Raw genomic sequence first — 22,505 nt, forward strand, 5'->3', positions numbered from 1 at the left:
TTATTCAGTTAGAGAGCCGCTCGTGGGAGGGAATTGACGTCATTCTACTTCCTGCTGTCGCGAGGAAACAGGAAGCTGCCGTGTGTGCGCTTGCACTGAAATCCGAGGTGAGAAATTCTCATCGTTGTGGTGGTGGTGGTTGTTGTTTACCAAGGTAGAGCCTCGCTCTCTCGTAGGGATGTCAGTTGAGTAGCAGCGAGCATGGGAATCGATGTCCAGGTTGGAACTTTACAACGCGGGGCCTAGCCACGCGGGGCTTTGCCTCCTGCCCTCGCCTGATTGCGTTCACTTTAATTATCTCGCTTAAGTTTAATTTGTCTCCACCCGGCTCGTCACTTTGTAAATTTGTTTTATTGTAAACATTCACGCAGTTTTTATTTTCGTTCTTTTGTTAGCAGGCCAAGCCTGCTTGAGCTGCTATACCGCTCTTGTTATCAGAAGCGACCTGCCCACAACAACACAAGGTGAGGCTTTGTCAACGTGTGTGATTGTTTTGACTTAAAACTTTGGTGACTGCAGGAATTAATATTCTTGGTTTATTCGGTAAATTCACGTAGATAGAAAATAAAATAAATTGAAAATAAAGCAAAAAACCCACGACGTTTCGATCGCAACACAAGTGGTCTTTATTGAATTTAATCTGTTATTTTTGTTTTATATCTACGTGACTTTACTGAAAGAACCAACAATACGTGCATCAATGTCTATCGGTCAAAGACGCTAAGCGCGTGCCGCTGTTGACTCTGAATGTGTGGAGGGGAACACCTTCACCACGGGGAGAGAGAGACAGAGACACGGATAGCCTCGGCTGTGTTGATTGATCCTCAATTCATTACTTGGTGGAGTGAGGAAGAATTAATGCTGAGCAGATGAAGGTGGCCAGGCATGGTTCTGGTCACACCACCACCTGTTTACTCATGGCAGTGTGTGACAGTGTCAAGTTTGTGTTTGCAGTAAAGTCTATTAACTCTATTGAACACGGAGGTTATATCAAAACAATAGTTTATTTTTGTTTTCCTCTGGAACTCTTTATAAGAATGGAAACAGGAGGTGAACACAGCACACACATTCAGCTGAAGACGGATCTGTTCATCCCCAGCGTTTGTGGGGGCTCATGCCCCCCCCCCACTCCCCATTACGTGAGGGCTGATCTCCCTCTCACTCACCACGAGCGGGGGGGGGGGCGCCACGTCTAATGGGTGGGGGCTGATGCCCCCCCCCACCCACCCACTCGCCCGTGTCTCACAGTTAACACTGCGGTGCACGCACAGACACTAGTGACACTCGCATGTGTCTCACCGTTAACACCGTGGGGCTTGCACAGACACTAGTGACACTCGTGCGTGTCTCACCGTTAACACCGTGGTGCACGCACAGACACTAGTGACACTAGCGTGTGTCTCACCGTTAACACCGCGGTGCACGCACAGACACTAGTGACACTCGCGTGTGTCTCACCGTTAACACCGTGGTGCACACACAGACACTAGTGACACTCGCGTGTGTCTCACCGTTAACACCGCGGTGCATACACAGACACTAGTGACACTCGTGTGTGTCTCACCGTTAACACCGCGGTGCACACACAGACACTAGTGACACTCGTGCGTGTCTCACCGTTAACACCGTGGTGCACACACAGACACTAGTGACACTCGCGTGTGTCTCACCGTTAACACCGCGGTGCACACACAGACACTAGTGACACTCGTGTGTGTCTCACCGTTAACACTGTGGTGCACACACAGACACTAGTGATACTAGCGTGTGTGTCTCACCGTTAACACTGCGGTGCACGCACAGACACTAGTGACACTCGTGTGTGTCTCACCGTTAACACTGTGGTGCACGCACAGACACGCGCCGGCGCGGGCCACCGTTGGTATTTTAATATGCGCGTGCGACACACCCACACTGAATTTTGATTTAAAGCTTTCGTGACTGCAGTAATTCATATTCTTAGTTCTTTCGGTAAAGTCACGTGACTTTACCGAAAGAACTAAGAATATACACCCACACTGATTTATAGTCACCCACACACCGTCGTATGCCGATCGCTGTCCCACCGCTCTTCACACGCACACCTGCACCACGCGTCACAACGTCAGTCTGTGCTAAGATTTATTTCCGAAAAGGGACCCCCGTTTATGGCTCCCTCCAGCCAGCACCCTTCGGACAGCGCCTAACCTCCTGTCACCTGGCCGTCGCAGAGTGCGTCTATCCCCCAAGCTCGAGCTGACTGAATTGGCCCCCCTTCCCGTACCCACTCACCTCTTCGGCTGCCCCATGGGGGCTGGGGAAGATGCTCGCCTCGGGGACTTTTTCTGTCCGATCGTTTCCAGCTCCACCTTGCATGCGGCGCACGGACGCTGAGGATGGCTGGTCTCCTCCGCCGCTCCAGAAGGACTCTGATTCAATCCGCCCCTCCGGCCCCCTTATGTCTCCAAAGCCCCCCTTAACCCCCGGGGCACATGACGTCATCCTGCGCATCCAATCGAATCCTCTTTGCAGCCGTTTTGAGCGCTCTGGCCGTTGGGGGGGTGGGGGGGGTCGCGTCATCCCCCCCCCCCTTCCCATTGTCTCTGTGCCTGCGTTCCTCGTCGTTGACTCATCGATAATCCCCTCGCTCCCTCCAACTTAAGTCAACTCTTATCTGCCTAGGGGGTTTTCCCTCCCACCCCACTGTTTACCCTGCCGCTGGGTGCTGGCCTTGAGGTCCCACCCCCCCGTGTTATGTATGCTTCATCAACACCCTTTGCTATGTCAGCTGAACTTAGCTTTTATAAATATTCCTTTTGTAGCCAGACAGCCGAAATTGTGTGCTCGGAGTTTTGGGTGAACATTCATTTTGAAGATACGAGGGCTTCCAGGCATGTTTATAACCATTTTCCCTCTCATTGTGTGCCACAACAGCCCGTGTGATGAACTTTTGAAACTTTTTCACTATATCATGAATATATGAATAAGTAAAGACGTGTAAGTGATATGTGACTGTGTATATTTGCATTCCTCTGTGCCTCGATACTGACGTGTAGATGGTGTGGATATGCTTTTTTCTGTTTGCAGCTGATGCTGGTCTGATGGAGCAAAGGCAGTCAGCACAGCAGCTTGGTACAACAAGCGACCAGCGTGCATACAGCACGGATCGGACTGTAAATTTTACACAGCACCAGATAACTCGCACAGGAGAGAAACCCTTCAAGTGTAGTGTGTGTAACAAGGCATTTGCATGGCCATCAGTTCTTCAGAAACACCAGAGAACACACACAGGAGAGAAACCTTTCAAGTGCAGTATGTGTTTGAAGGCATTTTCATGCTCATCTGCTCTTGTAACACACCAGAGAACACACACAGGAGAGAAACCCTTCAAGTGCAGTGTGTGTGTGAAGGCATTTTCATGCTCATCTGCTCTTGTAACACACCAGAGAACACACACAGGAGAGAAACCCTTCGAGTGCAGTGTGTGTGGGAAGGCATTTTCAGATTCGTCTAATTTTAAAACACACCAGAGAACACACACGGAAGAGAAACCCTTCAAGTGCAGTATGTGTGTGAAGGCATTTTCAAAGTTGGTTGCTCTTGTAACACACCAGAGAACACACACGGGAGAGAAACCCTTCAGGTGCACTCTGTGCGGGAAGGCGTTTGCACAGTCACCAAATCTTCAAGCACACCAGAGAACACACACGGGAGAGAAACCCTTCAAGTGCAGTGTGCGTGGGAAGGCATTTTCACGGTCATCTGCTCTTAAAACACACCAGAGAACACGCACGGGAGAGAAACCCTTCAAGTGCACTGTGTGTGGGAAGACATTTTCAGATTCATCTACTCTTAAAACACACCAGAGAACACACACGGGAGAGAAACCCTTCAAGTGCACTGTGTTTGGGAAGGCATTTTCACGATCATCTGCTCTTAAAATGCACCAGAGAACACACACGGGAGAGAAACCCTTCAAGTGCACTGTGTGTGGGAAGGCATTTTCAGATTCATCTGCTCTTATAAAACACCAGCGAACACACACAGGAGAGAAGCCCTTCAAGTGCACTGTGTGTGGGAAGGCATTTTCAGATTCATCTATTCTTAAAGCACACTGGAGAACACACACAGGAGAGAAGCCCTTCAAGTGCTCTCTGTGTGAGAAGGCATTTGCACAGTCAGCAGTTCTTCAAAGACACCAGAGAACACACACGGGAGAGAAACCCTTCAGGTGCAGTGTGTGTGGGAAGGCATTTTCACGGTCATCTGCTCTTAAAACACACCAGAGAAGTCACACAGGCATCAGAAAATCCACAAGGAGCGGAGTCGCAGTCTGAAATCATCTTGTGAAAGTCAAAGTGCTGTGATCAGCCCATCCCTCATGAAACAAAAACCAGAATAAAATCCCAGCTTGGACACTTTTAAAGGTATCAAGGTGAAATATGAAGAGGTGATGGTGAAATGTGGTGAAGTGATAGTGAAGAGCGAAAATATGACGGTAAAATGTGAAGATGAAGATTCACCGCCAAAATGGGACCTTCACATCGATGGAGGCAACGTGAAGCAGGAGGAGAATTCTGACTGTGAGGCAGAGCGAGGAAACTCCCAGCAGTTTGTGGAAGTGGAGGTGTGGCTGGACTTCTTCGACAATACAAAGTCAAATGGAGACCAGTTAGTCGATGTGTAAGCTTGAGACAATGAAGCTCCAATAGATTCACCTTTGTCAACTTGCAGAGTAAGAGCGGCCAGTATTTGTGGACCTGTGGCTTGGCTAGATCTCTAACCCGGAGCGAGAGTCAATAAGCTCCCAAGCATTCACTATGTTATAATATTTGCATTTATACGGTGCTTGCTTAATTGCCTCAGCAATTCGGAGTTTTGTATCATATCGCATCTCAAACACTCGAAGAGCATCCCCAAGTAGCAGCTGCCCCTGTGTGGCACAAGGTGGTGGCCCTGCACCAGCCTGCATGTGGACAAGAGCCTGTCAGTAGGGGGCGATGATTGATGTGTCATCTCAGTTGTGTAGTTTGTAGGTAATGTTTAGAATTTGCAAAATTTTGACTCAGACGCCAGCATGCAATGGCTTACTCGTTTTGAATGACACAATAGTTTGTTTACATACACTGTTAAGCAGATGGTGTATTTTTTAAAAAATAGCTTCTTGTTAATACGATGTAACGTGATGCAGTCAATTTCGCTGCAGTAATTCAATGTTAATATGCCCGTCAATAATTTAGAATACTTGTCTGATTGTGTGCGTACATGTAACGTTTTGTCTCTGAGGGTCAAACATTGAATAAGTGATGTTAGGACAAAGTGTGTGTGTTTGAAAGTAACCTGTACAGAGAACTCGGGTGAGACCCGTTGTTCTTGTGATACAGGTCAAAGGGTACTTTTGTGTTTCACGAAGCGTCTGCTTCTGGAGCAACTCATTATCTTTTAAATAGGGAGCACGCTCGGATCATTCATCAGTTACAAGGCATACCACTTGAAAGTTACACGAATTGTAGTTTTGTCTTATGTGTTGACGTAGATTTTGTCTAACTAGGACTAGAAATGCTCCTTGCTGATTCACGTCTGGATGTTCGTTACCTATCGGTTGAAGCAAACCCCACTGCTGTTGTTGAGACGCTGTGCACCATTTAATGGTCCAACACATTGATGGCCTTCAGGCCAGGAAAGTCACAACATTTGCACACGAAGGACGCATTCACGCAAGTACCCCATGCTCCGTTTTGAAGTTTTAAAATGAAACATCTTTGAATTGTGTTGTGTTTTGAATTAGATCATTTTATTTCTTCATTAAAAGCTTGTATCAATTTACACCTGGAAGACTTCATTGAAAAGGACATTTCGTGTGAATTTTCTCTCGTCATTAAGTAGATGGCCTTGCCGGGGGTTCGGACACACAGTGTACACACACACACAGTGTACACACAACAACAACCGCCATTCGCCACTAAGTGGCGGTGACGTCACCACGACGCTTGTGCCAGGCTATGTGCACCCTGAGGCCACGTGAAGTGTCGAACGCCCGCTGGCAGGAGGTCACGGGGCAGACCCAGGTGCCACGGGTCGACTGAGATGACTGGCTGATGCACCACCTGTGCCCCCTACTGTGCCAACCTGCTGTGCTTTAGCCACCCGGCGCTCCACTCGTTCTGAGCGTCGCTTCTCCGCCCTCCGTTGTTGTTGGAGGGCGACTGCCTCCAACTGCCCAGTACCATCCACGAGCCTCCTCCATAGAGGCCGATCTTGACACCGCTGGTACCAGTCATCGGCAAGTCCACTCAGCTCCACGTCCTCCTGTACCACATCACTCCATCTCTTCTCTAGCCCGGGCCGCGCCCGCTTAGCCCCCTCAATCCGGCCAAACAAAAGCTGTTTCGGCATGCGGTGGCTGGGCATGCGGTCTACATGACCCAGCCATCGCAGCCTTGCCTGCCGGAGGAGCTCACCGATGGGACCCTGCCCAGATCTTTCAAGGATTTGTGAGCTCCTCACACAATCCAGTCTGGTTAAACCCAGGATGGATCGTAGGCAGGCCAGCCTAAATGTTTATAACCGGCGAAGATGTTCCATTAGGGGGGTCCACGTTTCGCAAGCGTAGAGAAGGGAGGGAATGACCGTGGCCGAGAAGACCTGAAGCTTAGTGCGGAGCGACAGACCAGGTAGCTTCCACACAGCGTTACGCAACCGATGCAAAGATATTGCCGCTCGACTGATTCGGAGGGAGACCTCTGCTGTTAAACTGGAGCCAGTCATAAGCACACTGCCCAGGTATGGGAAACTCTCCACTCTCTCCACAACTGCCCCATCACCGATTGGGAGTTGTGGGGGTGGAGTGTCCGATGGTATAAAATACCCAGGCAGGTGCTTAGTTTTGGTGGGGCTGATGGTAAGGCCCCACCTCTTAGTGGCACGCTCCAGTCTCAGCAGCAGCGTCTCCAACTCCTCCTCTGTGTACACACACACAGTGTCACACACAGTGTACACACACACAGTGACACACACAGTGACACACAGTGACACACAGTGTATACACATAGTGTACATACACAGTGTACACACACAGTGTATACACACAGTGGCACACAGTGCACACACGCAGTGTATACACAGTGTACATGCACACACAGTGTACACATACAGTGTACACACACACAATGTATACACATAGTGTACATACACACAGTGTACACACACAGTGTACACACAGTGTATACACAATAATGTCCACGTTGTTGTTGCTGAGCTCACACCCCAAGGGAGGGAGCAATGGAAAATGAATCTAAATCAACTTAAACTGGCTACCATGAGAGATTCGTTCATGAGGCCATTCACATATACAAGCACAGAGACAATTTCAACCGAGAAGATGGATTCTGGCTTAGTAACCATTGGAAAGATGTTTTAAACCATTTCCGTTCTTAATTAATTGTATTTTACGATGACCTTCAGACCGCAGCTCTTTCGCTGGCATTGACTCTTAATACCTCTCACACCACGGCTAATGGTATGGTTTACAACATGGAGTATAACAACGCCTCGCAGCTGTCTCTCTCCCCCTTCTCTGTTCCGACCATGGATGAACTCGTCCGTCTGAACGGGACCCGTAGCTATCCGTGTTGCTAAAGTTGAGGGTAAGAATCCACCCATTTTTCGCCATATAGCATTGTGATATATAACGACTTATTGTTGGTAGCTTAGCAGATTGGAGAATATAGAGTTTATTGATAACATTGAGGTAATTTATATTTTAGTATTTTTTATTGGTTCACTATATAGTATTCATTATATATTGTATTGTATACCCAGTTACTGTGAATAGCTCAGATGTGTAGGCCTTAACTTCAACATAGCCATTTCTGTGACCAGTCACAAGCTAATCACTCAGTTATTTCAATGCTAAATTCGCCTAGTTATTTCAATGCTAAATTCTCCTGTTTGATTTGTACTAGGTGCCTCGGTGAATGTATATGCTCTGACTTTAACATAGCTATTTCTGTGACCAGTTACAAGCTAATCACTCAGCTATTTCAATGCTAAATTCTATGCTAATTCCTTTGTCAAGGAGTGCCTCTGCGGATGTGTATACTTTAACTTAGCTATTTCAATGCTAAATTCTACGCTAATTCCTTTGTCAAGGGGTGCCTTTGCGGATGTGTTTGCTTTAACTTTAACATAGCCTTTTCTGTGACCAGTCACAACCTAATCACTCAGCCATTTCAATGCTAAATTATATGCTAATTCCTTTGTCATGGTGCTTTGTTTCTTCTCACACAGCTTAAAGGTCGTGATCTCAGCGTGGCTTTCTCGCTCCAGCGCTGTCCTCCAGACAGTCTCGTCCCCTTCACCTGATGAAGGCCGCTTGTGTTGTGGCCGAAACGTCGTGAGAATATTATTGTGTTATTTTATTTTATCAATTTATTATTTTATTCTCATTCTACGTGACTTTACCGAAAGAACCAAAGAAGATGAATCCTTGCAGTCACGAAAGCTTTAAATCGAAATTTCTGGATAGTGTCTGGAATTGCCACAATTGACTGTGACACCAACATGCAATGTGCGTTGTGAGTGACACAGTGGTTTGTTTGACATCCGCTGTTAAGCAGACTGTGCATGTTGTGGGGAACGTTACTGGGGTAGCCAGATATGCCTGTCGGATATGAACCTTGAACCTCGGCAATAAATAGAGAATGCGCTACCATATTCCTGGTTCTTTCGGTAAAGTCACGTAGATAGAAAAATAAAAGATAGCAATAATAAATTATCATTTTAATAATAAAATAATAACAAATAAAAGTAATAAATTGAAAATAAATTGATGAAAAGATCCTATGGGTCGACTGACTGAGATGACTGTCCAATGCACCACCTCTGCCCCACACTACACACAGTGTACACACACACAGTGTACACACACACACAGTGTATACACACACACAGTGTACACACACACACAGTGTACACACACACACAGTGTATACACACAGTGTATACACACACAGTTTACACACACACAGTGTACACACACACAGTGTATACACATTGTGTACACACACACAGTGTACACACACACAGTGTACACACACACACAGTGTATACACAATAATGTCCACGTTGTTGTAGCTGAGCCCACGCACCCAAGGGAGGGAGCAATGTAAAATGAATCTAAATCAACTTAAACTCCAATCCCGCTCTGTGACGTCACCACTCAGCATTACTTCATCGGCGTGAAACGCCAGGGGGAGGTGTACCTCGCTAGTGACGTCATGTCATCAAGGTATTCACCCCTCCCCCGCGCTCTTGAACATGACGTCACCTCCACTTGGGTCACTGCCGATATCGTTCCAGTGCCAATCCTTATTTGGGCAAAGCTACGCCCAGTGACTGGCTGCTCATTAACATAATGTGTTCGTTAAAGCTGTCGTGAGTTTTTAGCGACGGGTTCAGCACCTCACGACATATGGGACGGGTTACATTAACATAATTGATCCATTCTATAATTTATTTATTTACAGAGCAGCTCATTGTGGGAGGAGCGTGTCTCGTACCCCGGAAGTGACGTTACGTCACCTGCTGCTGCGTGACGTCACGAGGTAACAGGAAGCTATCGCTTCCTGCACTGAAATCCGAGGTGAGAAATTCTCATTGCGATTGTGGTTGTTGTGGTGGTTGTGGTGGTTGTTGTTGTTTACCAAGGTAGAGCATCGCTCTCTCTCGTAGGGATGTCAGTTGAGTAGCAGCGAGCATGGGAATCGATGTCCAGGTTGGAACTTTACAACACGGGGCCTAGCCACGCGGGGCCTTGCCTCCTGCCCTCGCCTGATTGCATTCACTTTAATTATCTCGCTTAAGTTTAATTTGTCTTCACCCGGCTCGCCACTTTGTAACTTTTTTTATTGTCAATATTCACGCAGTTTTTATTTTTTTCACCAGGCCAAGCCCGCTTGAGCTGCTATACCGCTCTTGTTATCAGAAGCGACCTGCCCACAACAACACAAGGTGAGGCTTTGTCAACGTGTGTGAATGTTTTGACTTAAAACTTTGGTGACTGCAGGAATTAATATTCTTGGTTCTTTCGGTGAAGTCACATAGATAGAAAATAAAATAAAAATAACAGATTATAAATTAAATGAAAAATAAAAAAAATTGAAAATAAAGCAAAAAACCCACGACGTTTCGATCGCAACACAAGTGGTCTTTATCTTATTGAATTTAATCTGTTATTTTTATTTTCTATCTACGTGACAGTACTGAAAGAACCAACAATACGTGCGTCAATGTATCTATCGGTCAAAGACGCTAAGCGCGTGCCGCTGTTGACTCTGAATGTGTGGAGGGGAACACCTTCATCACGGGGAGAGAGAGACAGAGACACGGATAGCCTCGGCTATGTTGATTGATCCTCGATTCATTACTTGGTGGAGTGAGGAAGAATTAATGCTGAGCAGATGAAGGTGGCCAGGCATGGTTCTGGTCACACCGCCACCTGTTTACTCATGGCAGTGTGTGACAGTGTCAAGTTTGTGTTTGAAGTAAAGTCTATTTACTCTGTTGAACACGGAGGTTATATCAAAACAATAGTTGATTTTTGTTTTCCTCTGGAACTCTTACTAAGAATGGAAACAGGATGTGAACACAGCACACACATGCAGCTGAAGTCGGAACTGTTCATCTCCAGCATTCAAGGACATATGAGCCTGGATTCACACCTGAGTTGCGATTGAACGTTAATTTATGCATTTCTGCACAACAGAAATAGTATTGTTTTCAACACCCTTTGCTATGTCAGCCGAATTTAGCTTTCATAAATATTCCTTTGTAGTCAGACAGCCGAAATTGTGTGCTCGGAGTTTTGGGTTAACATTCATTTTGAAGATACGAGGGCTTCCAGGCATATTCATGACATTTTCCCTCTCACTGTGTGCCATAACAGCCCGTGGAGAGAAACCCTTCAGGTGCACTCTGTGCGGGAAGGCGTTTGCACGTTCATCAAATCTGATGAATTTGGGAAACTTTTTCACTACATCATGAATATATTAATAAGTATAGACGTGTAAGTCACGTGTGCATTCCTCTGTACCTGACGTGTAGATGGTGTGGATATTATTTTTTTCTATCTGCAGCTGACGCTTCCTCTGCAGAATTGGTCTGATGGAGCAAAGGCACTCAGCGCAGCTCGGTACGACAAGTCAACAATGTGACCAGCGTGCATACAGCACGGACCGGACTGGAAATTTGACACGGCACCAGAGAACTCACACAGGAGAGAAACCCTTCAAATGTACTGTGTGTAACAAGGCATTTGCATGGTCATCAGTTCTTCAGACCCACCAGAGAACACACACGGGAGAGAAACCCTTCAGGTGCACTCTGTGCGGGAAGGCATTTGCACAGTCACCACATCTTAAAGTACACCAGAGAACACACACGGGAGAGAAACCCTTCAAGTGCATTGTGTGTGGGAAGACATTTTCAGATTCATCTGCTCTTGTAAAACACCAGAGAACACACACGGGAGAGAAACCCTTCAGGTGCAGTGTGTGTGGGATGGCGTTTACACAGTCATATAATCTCGTATTACACCAGAGAACACACACGGGAGAGAAACCCTTCCAGTGCAGTGTGTGTGGGAAGGCATTTTCACGGTCATCTCTTAAAAAACACCAGAGAACACACACGGGAGAGAAACCCTTCAAGTGCAGTGTGTGTGGGAAGACATTTTCAGATTCATGTAATCTTGTAATACACCAGAGAACACACACGGGAGAGAAACCCTTCAAGTGCACTCTGTGCGGGAAAGCGTTTGCACAGTCACCACATCTTAAAGTACACCAGAGAACACACACGGGAGAGAAACCCTTCAAGTGCACTCTGTGTGGGAAGGCGTTTTCACAGTCACCACATCTTAAAGTACACCAGAGAACACACACGGGAGAGAAACCCTTCAAGTGCAGTGTGTGTGGGAAGGCGTTTGCACAGTCATCTCCTCTTGTAACACACCAGAGAATACACACAGGAGAGAAACCCTTGAGGTCCACTCTGCGTGAAGGCATTTGCACATTCATCAAATCTTCAAGTACACCAGAGAACACAGAAGCATCAGAAGATCCACAAGGAGTGGAGTTTGAAATCAGCTTGTGAAAGTCAAAGTGCCGCAATGAGCCCATCCCTCAGAAACAAGAACGGGAAGAAAATCCCAGCTTGGACACTTTTAAAGGTATCGAGGTGAAATATGAAGAGGTGATGGTGAAGAGCGAAGACGTGATGGTGAAAAGGGAAGAGGTGATGGTGAAGAGGGAAGAAGTGAAGGTGAAATGTGAAGATGAAGATTCAACTCCAAAATCGGACCTTCACATCGATGGAGGCAACGTGAATTAGGAGGAGAATTCTGACTGTGAGGCAGAGCAAGGCAACTCCCAGCAGTTTGTGGAAGTGGAGGTGTGGGTGGACTTCCGAGACAATACAAAGTCAAGTGGAGACCCGGTAGATGTGTAAGCCAGAGACGATGTCGCTACAATAGATGCACCTTTGTCACAGGCCTTTAATGACTAGAATGTGAAGTTGAACACTCAGTTCTTAGGTTCAACCTGCAGAGTAAGAGCGGCCAGTCTTTGTGGACCTGTGGGTTGGGTCAATCTCTCACCAGGAGCGAGAGCCAATAAGCTCCCAAGCATTCACGATGTTCTCATGATAATTGCTTTTACGCTTTGCTCGCTTAATCGCCTCGGCAATTCGGAGTTTTGTGTCGTATCTCGTCTGAGACGCTCGAAGAGCATCCCCAAGTAGCAGCTGCCCCTGTGTGGCACAAGGTGGTGGCCCTGCACCAGCTTGCATGTGGACAAGAGCCTGTCAGTAGGGGGCGATGATTGATGCGTCATCTCGGTTGTGTAGTTTGTAGGCAATCTTGATTCGAAGCTTTTGTGACTGCAGGAATCCACACTGTCTAGTTATTTTGGTAAAGTCATCACGTGGGTAGAAACATAACAGACCACGGCGTTTAGATCACAACACAAGCAATCGTCATCAGGTGGGACAACCACAGCAAGAAGAAGACGCTGAAGTAGGCGCCTACTCCAGCAGTTTTGTCTTCTTGCTGCTGTGCTTGTCCCACCTGATGACGATTGTTTGTGTTGCGATCTAAACTCCGTGATCTATTATTTGTAGCTAATGTTTAGAATTTGCTACATTTTGACCCAGACGCCAGCATGCAATGGCCTACTCGTTTTGAATGACACTACAATAGTACGTTGTACATACACTGTTAAGCAGGCGGTGCGTATTTTAAAAATAGCTTCTTGTTAATACGATGTAACCTGATGCAGTATATTTCACTGCAGTAATTCAATTTTGTTAATATGCCTGTCAATAATTCCGAATGAATACTTGTCTGTGCGTATTTTAAATGTTATTCTTTTATAAGGTGATGTTGATATCGAAAACTGACACATAACCGGCATGCCATAAATAGGAAATTAACTCTGCTTATTCGAATCAATGTATTCATATATGTTGATAAACTGTTTTCAAGCAGATTGTGTCTCTAACGGCGACTACAGGGACCACGTGATTGTTTAAAAATGTATTTGATTATAACTATAATTGCCTACAATTCGTCATGTGTAGCTTATTTAGACTAATTTATTCACTACCCAAACTGTATTGACTTGAAAACATAGAGCTGATATTTGTAAGCAATGTCTTTTTTATTTTTACGTTTGGAAAAAAATATTTGCACAAATTGAACTTGTTCAGATACAAGGTGAATTCACAAGGCTTTGTAAAAAATCCAATATTTCAGAATTTTGCCTTAACGGAGAATATTTTTTTTAATGTTGGTAAAAATAAAGATTCAGAAATATATATTGTGCCGTGTCTACAATTTTATTGTAAAGTGGAATTGGTAAAAAAAAATGATGGTTCAATGAGCCACTCTGTCTACGGGAAAGCTACCCATATGGATGCTTAGCTGAAACCGGATTCCCACCACCATCCATCCCAGAAGAATTCCCTCATCAAGACTCTAAACCATAGAGCCCAATACATATCCGACCAGGAACACATAGCCAGTGAACTCAAGCACGTACACCAAGCTCTTAAGGCTAATGGTCACTACGACTACAATCCGCAAAGCTATCACTCCAACCATGAAGGACCCTCTTGAGGAGCCTTTCAAAACCATCACTTTGCCCTACATTGCGGGGATCACAAAAAAGATCTCCAAAATCTTGAATAAACACAAGATCTAGGTCCGATTCAACACATTACATAAACTCCGTGATCTGGTTCCGTCTGTAAAAGATGTGATTCCGGACATACAGTACCCTGGTGTCTACAAACTAAGTTGCCTCTGTGGTAGTAGTTACATTGGAGAAACCAAACGCCATGTCTCGGAGCGCATTCGTGAACACAAAGCAGACCTGAAACACGGTAGGACCAACACCTCGGCCGTGGCAGATCATTGTTATAATTCAGTAGGCTCACATGACATTGACTTCTCCAAGACAGAGGTTGTTTGTAAGCCATCTGGCTACCATGAGAGATTCGTTCATGAGGCTATCCACATATACAGACAATTTCAACTGGGAAGATGATTCTGGCTTAGCAATCATTGGAAAGATTTGATAAACCATTTCGGGTCTTAATTGATTGTTCACGCTTATGGTGGCTTTCAGACAGCATCCATTATTTTCGTCTCCCCCCTCCTCTATTCCGAACTTAGATGGACTCGTCCATCTGAACAAACTGTCAAATCGCTCTCCGTGGTGCTAACGTTAAAAAAAACCCACCAATTTTTTCAAAATTTCTTGCTGTGGTTTTCACACCTGATGACGATTACTCGTGTTGCAGTCGAAACGTCGTGATAATTTTATTGTTTTATATTTTTATTATTTTATTGTTTCCCTTCTACGTGGTGGTGACTTTACCGAAAGAACCAAGAACATTAATTCCTCGCAGTCACGAAAGCTTTAAATCTAAATTTATTATTACTTCGTTAACACCTTTCACTTTCGCACGCCGCTAATTTTTTGCGACAAGAGGTTTCATTACCACAGGTGACACGTGCAGTGGGTCCAAGACGAGGCGAGACGGTTCGCTAGAGGCAACACGTTTATTCAACAAGGGAACCACAGCACAGAGGGGTGACGACTCCTCACAGCCGATAACCTCAGGAGGCCATCCCTCCACACTACGGTGCCCTTACTCTGGTTCGAGCGCTAACCCTACACTGGTTATGTCTGAACTCGACCCTAGCCAGGGTCACTGGGCTCTTCGCTTCAGGGTCTTCAGGGTCTTCAGGGTAGCGCTCAGAGTCTTCTTCAGAGCTTCAGGTGGACGAGGACCACCAAACCCGTTCAGGGGTCCGGCTTTTATCCCTGTTCCAGGGTCTCTCCGCCCCTGGCCAAGCCTTCTGGAACTCTCTAGGGGGCCCAGGAACATCCCCCAGCCACGCCCCCCCCCCCCCCCCCCCCCCCACGGTCTTGGGGTCTGGGGGCCCTGTTAGTCCCACCTGGTCTGTATACCACCCCGTTGAGGCATGTCCGCTATTACAGGTCAGCTCCCGTGGTAATACGCATACAGCCCAACAATGGCACTACATCATCCCCCCCCCCTTGTAGCATCCAGGCGTCTGCTACGTTCACAGGAAGCCCTAGACGCATGCACGAATATGCTCAAGGTGCCATGTCATACGTTCGAGCGTAGGGATGTCCCCGACTTATTTATTACCTTTACATGTAATCCAACTTGGCCTCAGATAAAACAAAAAAAGTAATAACTTTCATTCGGCCAGACACCCAGCCGTCGATACGACTTCACAGCCAGGGTGTTCAGACGAAAGCAAGTCAAACTCATCGAGAGCATTCACTGAGAGTCGTGTTTTTTGGAGAAACAAGATGCTGGATGTACTCAACTGAGTGGCAGAAACGAGGACTTACACATCATAGGGGTTTCCCCATTTTTTCTGGCAACAAAACTGAAACCTTTTGGCGTCCTCTGCTCGAGCACCAATTGGGTCGAGGCTCTCAAGAAAGCCGTCCCTTGGTGTGGACCAATCGGTTTCAAGGACAATGCCACATATTATCATAGTGCGTGTGTTTTGTTTGCATTTTGACTGCAGGTATTGTGGTTAATGCAGTAACATGAATCCTTGTAAAAAGGTTTCAGTTTTGTTGCCAGAAAAAAGGGGAAAAACCCCTATTATTATATTTTGGTACCGCCAAAGGTGGTCTAATGATGTAGATGACTTCCCCACGCTCATATTTTAATCTGGCTGAAAGAATAAAATCATCCAATCCAAATCGATGTTATATCTGCCGAGTTTCCAAATCCAGAGGAAGACCCAAAATCTGTTTGCAGTAGTGACCGCAAATATGATTCATGGACCATGCGGAAACCTTAATGTCAATGCAGCAGCATGTATGAAGGACATAGAGAGCAGCAAGAAATATCCGAGACAATTTATTAAAGACACACAAACTGGAGATGATGGATATCCTCGCTATAGAAGGTGAGCTCCAGCAGACGGTGGATACACAGCAAGACTGAAGATTAGAGGCAACACGGAAATCGAAATGGACAACAGGTGGGTTGTTCCGTATTCTCCGCTTCTTTCTAAAATGTTTCAGGCGTAGATGTGTTGACCACGCTCCACCTCCTCCAGTCAGTGTGTGTATCATGGTGTGTGTGTCAGTGTGTGTGTCAGTGTGTGTAGGTGCTCGCTAACAGCACTTGCCCCTACAGTCTGTTAAGGCTATACGGGGGATCTTTGTTTTTTGCTTTGTCAGTGTGTGTGTGTCAGTGTGTGTCTGAGTGTGTGTGTGTTAGTGTGTGTGTCAGTGTGTGTGTGTCAGTGTGTCAGTGTGTGTCTGAGTGACTGATTGTCTGAGTGAGTGACTGAGTGACTGTCTGAGTGAGTGACTGAGTGTCTGAGTACGTGTCTGAGTGACTGAGTGTCTGAGTGAGTGACTGAGTGACTGAGTGAGTGACTGAGTGTCTGAGTACGTGTCTGAGTGACTGAGTGTCTGAGTGAGTGTCTGAGTGAGTGACTGTCTGAGTGTCTGAGTAAGTGTCTGAGTGAGTGACTGAGTGAGTGACTGAGTGTCTGAGTGAGTGACTGAGTGAGTGACTGAGTGAGTGTCTAAGTAAGTGTCTGAGTGAGTGTCTGAGTGAGTGACTGAGTGAGTGACTGAGTGTCTGAGTGAGTGACTGAATGTCTGAGTGAGTGACTGAGTGTCAGAGTACGTGTCTGAGTGACTGAGTGTCTGAGTGAGTGTCTGAGTGACTGAGCGAGTGACTGTCTGAGTAAGTGTCTGAGTGAGTGACTGAGTGAGTAACTGAGTGTCTGAGTGAGTGTCTGAGTGAGTGACTAAGTGAGTGACTGAGTGTCTGAGTGAGTGACTGAGTGTCTGAGTGAGTGACTGAGTGAGTGACTGAGTGTCTGAGTGAGTGACTGAGTGAGTGACTGTCTGAGTGAGTGTCTAAGTAAGTGTCTGAGTGAGTGACTGAGTGAGTGACTGAGTAAGTGTATGAGTGAGTGACTGAGTGAGTGACTGAGTGAGTGACTGAGTGTTCGAGTGAGCGAGTGAGTGACTGAGTGAGTGTCTAAGTGAGTGACTGAGTGAGCGAGTGAGTGTCTGAGTGAGTGACTGAGTGAGTGACTGAGTGAGTGACTGAGTGTCTGAGTGAGTGTCTGAGTGAGTGACTGAGTGAGTGACTGAGTGAGTGTCTGAGTGAGTGACTGAGTGAGTGAGTGACTGAGTGAGCCACTCCCAACACCCTCACCCGCTGCCCGGTAGTCTCCTCACCCTCCTCCTCTCCACCCTACACCTCACCACCCAGCCCCTCCTCACCACCCTACACCTCACCACCCAGCCCCTCCTCACAACCCTACACCTCACCACTCAGCCCCTCCTCACCACCCTACATCTCACCACCCAGCCCCTCCTCACCACCCTATACCTCACCACCCAGCCCCTCCTCACCACCCTACACCTCATCTCCTCCTCCTCACCCTGCATCTCCCCTCCAGCTGGGGTATCTCAGCCATGATGTCGTCTATCTGCTTGAGAATCCGGCACTCCTCCACCCTCTTGAGACTCGCCACCCTCTCCTCCTTCTCCTCCTCCTTCTCCTCCACCTCGTCGCCCGACTTATAGTCGCCATCATCGACTGCACTGCGTGATCTCCATAGTCCCCTCCTCCTCCTCGTCCTCTTCTTCTTCTTCTTCTTCTTCCTCCTCCTCCTCCTCGTCTTCCTCTCCTCCTCCTCCTCGTTCTCCTCCTCCTCGTTGTCCGCCACCTCCCCATCGTCTCGTGCTCTGTCGACGCTCGGCTGCAGGCGGCTGGCGCGAAACTTCAGCAGCAGCCTGCGGACGCCCCCCGTAGACTCCACCATCTCCTCCTCCTCGCCCCTCCGCTCCTTCACCTCGTCACCCTCCACCACCACCTCGTCCTCCGGCGATGAAGACGACGACGACAACGGCGATGCGTCCGAGAACGACCAACAGCTGGAGGACGATGACGACGCTCTCTGCTGCCGGTATTGTTGCTGAATTTGTCTCCGTCGCTGCCGCTGCTTCTCCAGGGCGCGACCCCGGCGCCTCTCGGTGGGCGGCGGCGGCTCAGCCAGCGGCCGCGGCATCAGCGAGCAGAAGTGGAACGTCGCCCCACGTGGGGCCGAGCGCCGCTTGCCCGCGACCGCCGCCGCCGGCAGCGGCGGCGGAGGAGGAGGCGGAGGAGCGCGGCAGGTAGAGGAGCCCGGGCAGGGATCGGGATTCGGTTCCACCGGGCAATCCGCCGCCGCCTCCCGCCGCTTGCTTAGCGGCGACCGCCCGGCCAAAACCTCCTCCTCCTCCTCTTCCTCCTCCGCCTTCATCGCCGCCTCGGCCTCCTCTTCCCCTCCTCCTCCTCCTCTCGCTCCGCCTCCTCCGCCCCTCCTGCTGCTCCCCCTCCTGCCCATGCCCTGCCACCAAAAGTCGAAGTGTCTCTTCCGCGCCGCACGCGGTCCAACCGCGGCCTCCCTGCGTCTCTCCGCCTCCTCCTCCTCCGCCTCCTCCTTGCCCGCCGCCTCGTCGGCACCGAGCGCCGGCCCCGACTCTCCGCCGCCGTCTCCGCGCTCCGGGGCGACCCTCGGGCTGATTCCCGGCGTCGGCCGGGCGCCGCTGCTGACGCCGCCGCGGGAGCTCTCCTGGGGGGGCGCCGCCGCCGCCGGAGTCTCCCGGCGGCGGCGCCCCCCCTCGAGAGCCCGGAACGTCACGGGGCGACGAAGACGACGGCCGCGGCGGGGAGGCCCCGGCGCGGGCCACGGCCCCCCGGCGTCGTCGCCGAGCGGGCGAGCGACCTTGGAGGGCGCCGCGTGGGACTCGGCTCCTCCTCCTCCGGCGTCGTCCGTGGAGCGAGTGGGCACCCGGATGGGCCGGGAGGAGCGAGCCCTCGCGGAGGGGGCGGCCGTGGCCATGGCCGGGGTCGGGGCCGGGGCCCGGGCTGGGGGAGGCCGTCTGGGAGGCCGCTGGTGAGGGGGGAGGGCCGGAGGAGAGGGAGGAGACGCGGGATCAGATTCCAGCATTCAGCAAGCAAACATCCCGGTAGCGGTGTTGTTATTAGTGGTAGCGGTGGTGGTCAGTGATTGTAGTGATGTTGGTAATGGTGGTGGTGATGGTAGTGATGGTAGTGTATGGTAGTAGTGGTGGTGGTGCTGCTAATGGTGGAAGTGGCGGTAGAAGTGGTGGTGGTGATGGTGCTAGTGGTGGTGGTAGTAGTGGTGGTGTAATGGTGGTGGTAGCGTTGCTGGTAGTAGTGGTGGTAATGGTGGTGGTAGTGATGGTAGTGTATGGTAGTAGTGGTGGTAATGGTGGAAGTGGTGGAAGTGGTGGTGGTGATGGTGCTAGTGGTGGTGGTAGTAGTGGTGGTGTAATGGTGGTGGTAGTGACACCCGAGATTGTATACAGGTTAAGGGGGGGGGAGAGACAAGAAGGGCCGTGGGGCGGGGGCTAAGTTAAGCCGCCTTCTGTTATGCTGCAGGGGGTTGGGGACGGAGAGATGGCCGTGTGCATGTTGAAGAGCGTTACACACGTGAACCGGAGGCAGGAGGCAGTAGTTAAGCTGACAAACTGGTTGCCTTGCAGAGTATACTGCTGTAAACTATAAGGCTGCTAAAGTTTAACTTGGGTTTAACTTTATTTTTTTTACCTCCGCGACTTTACCGAAAAAAATCCAAAGAGTATGAATCCTTGCACATCATGAAAGCTTCAAATCTAGCGCCTCACATCGTGTTAGCTTGGCACCGATGTTCGTGCTGATTTTTTAAACTAGATCAATAAAACAACATTGATTACATAATAAAGTATAAAAGCTTTCGTGACTGCATAAAATTACTCATTGGTTTTTTCGGTAAAGTCACGTATGTAGACATTTTATTGTAGAAATACAATAAAATTATATTAAAAAACCAATGAGTAACATTGATTACAGCCCCAGCTCAGGTTTTTTTTCCCATCAATGAAACAGCCCCTGGAGTGAGAGCACCTTCCAGGGTATAAACCAACACTGCCGCACGTCTGTCCAAGAGCTGTGTAAAAAAACAATTGAGTTGAAAACAATGTCAAGCCGACAGGGAAAGGGGCTCCTGGCAACTTTGACCACCAGCCAGGTCGATGTGTTGGTAATGAGAATGTGCAATTTGTTTTATCCTTGGAAACACGGACTATGAATAAAACGAGATATTCTTAGTTCTTTCGGTAAAGCCACGTTGAAGGGAAACAATAAAATAATAAAATATATATAAAACTAAAAAATCTCACGACGTTTCGACCATAACACAAACGGTCGTCATCAGGTCGAAACGTCGTGATAATTTTTATTGTTTTATATACATTTTATTATTTTATTGTTCCCCTTCAACGTGGTGACTTTACGGAAAGAGCTAAGAATATGAATTACTGCAGTCACGAAAGCTTCACATCAAAATTCAAAACGAGATACTCGCAGAGTTTACGCTTCTGAATGTGCACTTGTTCAAGCGATTCACTCGGGTCTAAGAGGCAGACGCACGGTAAATTATTGGGCGGCACTTTGTAAGCTCCTAAGGTAGACAAAGCGAGCTTGAACACAACGCGCTCGAGTGAAGTCTTTGAGCGACGCATAGTTCATTTATTTGGTATAGCCCTGTGAGCCATTCGGCTCTTGAATCGGGTGCAACCGCACCAAACAAAAAACATGAACAAGAAAACATCTTAGTGATTATGTGACTGTGCAAACAGAAAATACAGGAAAAAAATATCAAAATATTCCTGAAATAGCACCGTACACCAACGCTGTGTGCAAAAATCCCAGTGGGATGCAAGTCAAATAACAACAACAACCACAAGACAACTAAGATTAAAGCCATCAGTCTAACTCCGTACTACAATAAACAAAAACATGGCCAAAACAAAAAAACTTTTCGAAATCACCAAAATAAAAGCCATAAATCCAATGTAACAGTGATCATAGGGACTGTGACCGAATTTTTTACAATAAACTACATAAATAAATTATAACACCAAAATCTGGAGCCATAATTTAGGCCACTGAATAGCAGTGGCAGCTAGGGTTGTACAACTCCTCTAGAGCACATTGACACGCGTGCATTGCAAATAATTCAAGTTTAAAACACGCAGCAAAGATTCGTTACAAAAGCATAGCGGCAGCCTTCACGCATCCTTTGGAAGCTTGCTAACCCACAACATAACCTAGAGACCATCTTCCAGGTCTCTATGGAGACCATCGCATGACAGCGGCATCTGTAGCCGGCCAAAGTGCCGCCTCGGCCGGCTGGGCAATCTAGCCGAGACCGGTGACACTCCCGGAATAGGCCTCAACACGGCACTCACCAGCGCAACGCTGCGTAGGTGACTGGGCGGGGGGGTCTTGAGCTATATCCTCCTTCGTGGTGAGGTTACAAACAAAACAATGTCCTCGTGTGGTCGTGGTGGAGGAGGAGATTCGACGTTCCGTGCCTCGAATCACGGGTAGGCGACTCGGCGGGGCTGTTATCACGTGAGGCCTTAGCAGGGCGCTTTTATAAATCGTAGTGCGGATAGGCGAACACGCAGTGCGAGCGAGGCTCAGACTCTGTAGAATTGATAAACACTGCCCATAGACTCAACACTGCCCATAGACTCAGCACTGCCCATAGACTCAACACTGCCCATAGACTCAGCACTGCCCATAGACTCAGCACTGCCCATAGACTCAACACTGCCCATAGACTCAACACTGCCCATAGACTCAACACTGCACCATAGACTCAACACTGCACCATAATAGACTCAGCACTGCCCATAGACTCAACACTGCCCGTAGACTCAACACTGCCCGTAGACTCAACATTGCCCATGTACTCAACACTGCACCATAGACTCAACACTGCCCGTAGACTCAACACTGCCCATAGACTCAACACTGCCCCATAGACTCACCACTGTGATCTCTACATTGAGTCAAACTTAACATCTCTTAATGTTCGACGGCTTGTG

The 22,505-nt window shown here is 48.1% G+C and overlaps 1 protein-coding gene across 1 annotated transcript; it reads right to left on the reverse strand.

Annotated features, from left to right (window-relative positions):
* Positions 1–1,248: 1,248 nt before the first annotated feature.
* On the reverse strand, positions 1,249–22,034 carry LOC142915504 (uncharacterized). Its single transcript, XM_076061259.1, has 3 exons — positions 21,861–22,034; positions 18,128–19,498; positions 1,249–1,254 (listed from the first exon to the last, which is right to left on the reverse strand). The coding sequence occupies exons 2-3, from the start codon at positions 19,445–19,447 to the stop codon at positions 1,249–1,251; spliced, it is 1,326 nt and encodes a 441-aa protein (XP_075917374.1). The 5' UTR covers positions 19,448–19,498; positions 21,861–22,034.
* Between the last annotated feature and the right edge of the window lie 471 nt (positions 22,035–22,505).

This window comes from Petromyzon marinus, unplaced genomic scaffold (assembly GCF_048934315.1).
Source record: "Petromyzon marinus isolate PM22_M1 ecotype Great Lakes invasive population unplaced genomic scaffold, UKy_Petmar_22M1.pri1.0 PM_G_Scaffold_32, whole genome shotgun sequence".
NCBI classification, from domain to species: Eukaryota; Metazoa; Chordata; class Hyperoartia; order Petromyzontiformes; family Petromyzontidae; genus Petromyzon; species Petromyzon marinus.